The sequence below is a fragment of the Charadrius vociferus genome, unplaced genomic scaffold (assembly GCF_000708025.1).
Source record: "Charadrius vociferus isolate BGI_N301 unplaced genomic scaffold, ASM70802v2 scaffold613, whole genome shotgun sequence".
NCBI lineage: Eukaryota > Metazoa > Chordata > Aves > Charadriiformes > Charadriidae > Charadrius > Charadrius vociferus.
This window is the reverse complement of record NW_009647757.1, coordinates 51,510-57,672: the sequence shown is the minus strand read 5'-3', so window position 1 is coordinate 57,672 and position 6,163 is coordinate 51,510. Positions and strand designations below refer to the sequence as shown.

The 6,163-nt window shown below is 57.2% G+C and overlaps 1 protein-coding gene across 1 annotated transcript in view; it reads right to left on the bottom strand.

Annotated features, from left to right (window-relative positions):
• The window catches only part of SLC9A1 (solute carrier family 9, subfamily A (NHE1, cation proton antiporter 1), member 1), a 34,461-nt gene that overhangs the window by 25,094 nt on the left and 3,204 nt on the right, over positions 1-6,163 (bottom strand). Inside the window, exon 2 of the mRNA XM_009882217.1 lies at positions 5,934-6,147. Within this exon, the coding sequence (XP_009880519.1) occupies positions 5,934-6,147 (214 nt within the window). The remainder of the gene's footprint in view (positions 1-5,933; positions 6,148-6,163) is intronic.

Sequence of the window (6,163 nt, the reverse complement as noted above, 5' to 3'; positions counted from 1 at the left end):
GCTTTTTAAATTCATTATCATGACAATTTACACTTTTGTGGCACCAGCTGCATTGGTATTTCAAAATCCTTTCCTGACAGTTATACATCAAAGCCTCAATTCCCCTGCAGAACAGCTCACCAATACAAACAGGGAAATGTTTGGGGTGATCTCAGACAACTTTGGTATCTGCAGCCCACGCATGAAATAAGCCGGGGCCGCCGCTTGTGAGCAGGGCAGGTTTTAAGTCAAACATTTCCCTCCGGCTCAGCGAGGGAATCCGCATCAACCAGTCCCACGGATCCAGACCAACCAGCCCAGGAAACCCCCGGCAGCCCTTCCCACCAGGCAGGCTTTGCCGATGGCCGTCCCCGGTGAAGCCTGCCCGGCACGGCCCTGCCTGGTGCCCCAGAGAAGCCGCCAGCCATGCGGTGGCAGAAGGGGAACAGAGATAACCTCCAGTACGCTCATCCTGTACGTCAGACACACGTATTTCCAACGCGATGACGAAGGCTGGGGTGATGCACATCTTCAAACGCTTCTTTGCTGGTCCCTTTTCCAAGACTTGCAGGTGGCACGGCTGTCCCCAGGCCGGTGGCTTTGCTCTGGGGTGTTTGTGCCACATCTGGTCTCAAGATCCAGTTCCTGCATCCCACGCCACCACTGCAACCTGTTTCTCACCCCACTTATCACCCAAAACAAATCCTTGAGTCCCTGACTCCCAGGTCTCTGAAAGAGCTGTGGGGTGGCCCCTCCAAAAGCCCCGGGTTCGGGGGAGGGACGCAGGCTGCTAAAAGCATTTGAAAAGCACCCAAGTGTTTTAGCACCCAAATCTCACTGCCAGCCACCAGCCGCCAGCCTCTAAAAATGTTTCTCCGGCAGTTTTGAAATCCTCCCTGCTCCTTGAAGTACAGGAGCCACGTCGCCGCACCCAGAGCCCCTACCAGGCTCCACAACCCCACTTGTATCCGTCATGTTTTGCTCGTCTTTTCCCAGCTCCTATCACCCGCCCGCAGGCACCGACAACTTCCTTTGTCTTCTTCCTCCACAGACACCAACAGCGATGGGGCTGGTCCGCACCGGCCAAAGGCAACCGCTGCCATGGGAATGGCACCAAACACCGGAGCCTGACGCCGGGATGCCCCGTGCCCAGTAAACCGGGCTGAGATGTGTCACCAAACCACCCCCAAAGCAGCAGCGTGTCCCCGTATAACACACCGTTGCCCGTGGCTTCAGGTTGCCTGTCTGCTCGCTTGGCGCAGACTCTCGCCCCGGGCTCGCTTTCCACCAGCCCGACAATGGCGGTGGTTTTTTCTGCGAGTCTGGGATTGGCGCTGGCTGCCATCAGACGGTCTGGAGGGAAGGGGAACACCCCAGACAACAGCCCTGACCCCCCAGACACACGAAAAAGCTGAGTGCTGCGAAGGGGGAAGAACAGACAGAGCAATGACTCAGTGATTGCTACAGGCTCCAACCACGACCGGAGCGCCGCGTCAGGCAGCGAGCTAAGCGTCTAGCGCGCATCAGCGAGCAAAAGCAGGGTAAGAGAGCTCAGCTGGGAAGCAGTGCCTTGTGAGGACTACTTCAGACAGGCTAAAAGAGTTGGGGGTGTTCAGCCTGGAGAAGAGAAGGCTCTGGGGAGACCTTAGAGCCCCTTCCAGTCCCTAAAGGGGCTACACGAAAGGCGGAAAGGGACTTTTTACAAGGGCATGGAGTGATAGGACGAGGGGGAATGGCTTCAAACTGAAAGAAGTTAGATTTACATGAGATAATAGGAAGAAATTCTTTACTGTGCGGGTGGTGAGCCCCTGGCGCAGGTTGCCGCGAGAAGCTGTGGCTGCCCCATCCCTGGAGGAGTTCAAGGCCAGGTTGGACAGGGCTTGGAGCAACCTGGGCTGGTGGGAGGTGTCCCTGCCCAGGGCAGGGGGTGGCACTGGATGATCTTCAAGGTCCCTTCCAACTCTAAACCATTCTATGACCCTCCGCAGTGTCTCTGGCGTGGACACGTAGGAAATGAGCTATGGACGTGATCTGCGAGATGGAACAGCCAGGATGCTCCAAGGAAGCTCTCAGATGCTGAAGAGCCGTTTGGTGCTGACAGAGAGCCCCTCAGATAGACAACAGGGCACGCCTCCATGGAAGGTGGCTCCTAATGCAGGATGAAAATACGTCTGCTGTGCTTTTCTGCTTTAGAAGACAGAGCCTGAGATGTGCTTTGGAAACACGGGTAACCCCAACTCTGGTCCAAGGTGGGCAAGAGCTGGTGGTTTGCAATAAAGCTCTGACCGCCGGGGCCCAGCCCGTGTCCGCACAGCCAGTAAAGCGACTGCTAACCATAATCTGTTATTTACACTCCTGACTCACTTCTTTGCTTTCCCCTGAAACGGAAAAATATTTACAGGTGAACCTGAATTCCCTGAACGTCTCCTGGAGCTCCATGAGCCTAAAGGTTGGTCCTCAGAGTCAGGAAACCAGGTTCTTGTGCCCCTCAGCCCTTCCCTACCGCTCCTTGGGCACGGCGCAAAGGAAACCCGTACAATATCCTTGCAAAACCTCAGAGATGGGCACAGAAGGCTTCCAATCTGGATGTTTTATGAAGGTCTGAGCTTCTGCAGCAATGCAACAGGTTGAGTCAAGGTCTGGTTGCAACCCCCAGCAGCGAAGGCTTCTCCACTTTTACTGGCAAAGTCAAGCCACCACCAGATGTGGTCTGCACGTAGCTGGTGGGGCTTTGGAAAGGCATGGATGTAGCTATCCCTCACCTCCTCTTCTCCTACACAGTCTTAAAATACCGCATGACTATTAAGTCAAGCAGCCAGCACTAGCCTTCCCCTTCTCTACCGGGATTAGCAAAGCAGAAGCAGCCCACGCCTGCAGGACACGCTGGGGTGACAAGTCCCTCTGTCCCAGAAAGGCACCGGTGAATCCTCAAGGAACCAACCTCCTTTGAGTCACGTTAGAAAAACGGCATCAAGAGGGGAAGGGCTCAGCTCACACCTCCGATTCCTCAAACAAATTCGCAATTAGGGCTGCCGGAGAGAGGATAAATCACCTGGAAGGGACAACGCTGGGACTGATTTAAGCCTGAAGAGCTGTGTGAAGCATCAAGAGCGATGAGGGGAAACTGAGCAAGGGGACAAGGGTCAGGCTGCACCTCCCGGCCCAGAGAAGAGCCTTGTAAGCACTTCTGAGCTCCTCTACGTGGCCACCCTGCACTACGCCCAGTGGATGACACCCAGAAACCATTTGTAGGGTTGAAGACTCTCCGTTTTGCAGCACCACGCGGCTCGATCGCCAGAGCTAACCCAGCGCAGGGGCAGGCTGAGCCGGAGGAGAAGCTGGCGAAGGGAAGGCAGGAGGTGCCAAGCTGTCATGCACAGTCCCCGCTGCACGAATTCCCCCCCACCTTGGAGAAAAGCCGGGAAACCTGAGGGTTTCGCAGGGTTACTCCGACGCAGCAATACGCGTGCACTAACGGGACAGGGGGGAGAAAGGAAGAGCTGCAAATCCCTGCTCTGCTCATCATCCCCCTTCCCCTCTACGTACAAACTGGATGCTCCAAACCCTGCCTGATTTGAGGAGCTCAGAGATGTGCGTGCCTCGTCCTGCCATCAGAGACTGACCGCACAGGCGTGCAGCAGCGCCCGGTTGTGTAAGAGCTATCCCCGGGTAAATAAAACCCACCATATTTTGCCGCTCTGGCACAACGTCTTCTGATCCAGGGCGGGATGGACAGGGCCGGTAGTCAGACACTGAGCAGCGAGACATTTTTGCGGGTCGTGAGCAGAGGGAGCCTGAATATTCAGCTGTACCAGCAGCTTGGGAACTATGTGCCAAGACAACATGAACAAGCAACGTTATCCCCTCGCTCTGAGGCACCTTGAAAACCCCGGAGAGGAGGCCAAGGAAAAGGATGCGCCAGGACTGCTCTGCTGTCGAAGCCCCTGTTAGAGGCGTAGGTATGATTTTGGCATAATCAGCACCCCCGGAGCTCTGCAGATCACCTGCCACCTTCAAAGGACCCTTGCCAAACTTGCAAGGCAGCTCCTCCTAAAATATACCCCTTAAACACGCAGTCTTGCATAACACTTTTAACACGTAAGAACCACCGGGGCTCAGCTCACCGCCAGAAATAACTTTTCCCGCAGCACAAACGTGCCCGAACTTCAGGCAAGGGCGGAAGAAACAGCTTCACGCAGCGCCCCAGCGCAGCGCCGATGACGGAGGGTACCCGTGGGAGGGAGGGCGGCCGGTGGGCAGCGATGCCCCCCGCGTCCCCCACCACGTACATCCCCGGGGAAGCTGCTTTTCGCTGCCCATTCTTGTGTTTTCCAGCGGTGGTTTCTCAAAGCACAGCCCTGAGCAGGGCCGCAGGCCAGCGCCGTTAGCCCCTCCTTTCTCCACCAGCTTCCGCACAGATACTTCTGATTTCATCACTCGTTGCTCTCGGAGGCAGGAGGACTGAAAATGCAGTGCAATAGCCCCAAACAGCTAGCAGAGGTCGCTTAACATGCGCTGGGTGAGCCCTGGGAAAGGAGATTTCACGGCTGCGTTTCCTACGGCGAGGCACCTCGTTGCTAAACGTGCCTTAAATCATTTTGGGCAAAGCCAGGAAGGGATAAAGCCCAGGGAACACGCCTGGTTCCACTCTGCCCCCACCGCTTTGTCTCTCAGACAGGCAGGAAGCCTCTGGGTCTGAAGTGTTTGCGCTCCTGCGCCTACATGTAAATAAAACACCCAGGAGGGATTGTGAAAACGGGGCTCTACCTGCCTACGCACGCTCACAGCAGGCTGGGAAGGGGATGAGGTATTTTTAGGAAAAGCTGGGCAGGGAGGATCTGAGTTCCTGGGGGGTCTCTCGGACCCCTCCAGGCCAGGTCAGGGCATGGTTTCCAACAGGCACCAGCTTAAAAAAGCTGCCAAATCAAGATTTCAATCAGCAAGCTGGAGTGCTCCATAAGGAGCGCTGCCGTTAGCGTTATTAAATCACTGACGGTAATTGAGGAGCAAAATGAAGGAAAAGCAGAGCTCCCTTTGCTCCTGTCACCTGCTCTAAAGCACAAAGAGGCAAACATTTCACCTGCCCTCTTGGCTTCCTCACCACCGACGGGACCGGGGCCAGTTCGACCTCTGCACTGCCAGAGGCCGGGTCCGGCACGCCGGTGCCAGCGAGCGCGGAGCAGTTACATCACGTCAGACGCTTTGGGGTAATTCGGCTGGTATTGATCCAGCTGCAGAAGTTTGGAAAACACTTTGTCAACAACCCCCGCCCTGGCAGACTGATGCTTTCCCAGAGCGGGTCATGGTAGTGGGTGATTTCTCCCAGCCCGCTGGCCCCTGATGCTCGTTATCTTTAACGCAGGAATCCTCCGGACGCTTTGCAGCAGAGGCAGCTGCCCACCCTGGTTTGCTGCGGAGGGGGAGGATGGGGAGGCCGAAGCACTGGGAGATTTTTAAGTGACTTCTCCAAGGTTACAAAAGGCATCTGTGGTTGTGAAAGGAAGCAAAGAAACAAACCCAACGCTTCCTCCCCGCTGCTGCCTGAAGTGCCAAAACAAACCCGGTCCAGGCAGGGGATGGTCAGGAGTCGGGGAGCATCTTCAGCCCCGCTCCCGGACAGCGAGAGGAGCAAGCCCCAGCTGAGCAAAGGGGCTGGGTGCCGCTGCCCGGCGTGCCAGGCCTACGGCACAGACCCAAGGTCGTGGGGAGAGCGGTGCCCACCCCTGCCCCGGGTTGCTTGGGGGGAGCGGTTTGCACAGCAAACAGTAATTTGCCCTGGGATGCTGCGGGGTTCCCACCCTGAGATGCTCCGGGATGTCTGTCCTTGGGATGCTCAGGGGGTCCCTCCTTGGGATGCTCCTGGGGGGGACGCTCGGGAGCACCTGCGGTGGGGGTGGGGGGTGTCCCTCCCCGGTGCCCTTCCCCAGGACCCTGCCACGCCACCGCCCACCTACCCAGCTTCATGAGACAGGCCAGCAGGATCCAGAGGGAGATCTCGAAGGGGATGCGGACGTGCTCGTAGTCGATGCCCAGGACGGGGAAGGCTTTGCGGTGCTTGGGGTGCCCCTCGCCCGAACCGTTGGCCAGTTGCTTGTTCAGCAGCTGCATCTCCTGGGCGGAGGCGGGCGGCGCGGGGGTGAAGCCCCCCGGTAGCGGGGCCGGTTGTTCCTGCGGGGGCTCGGAG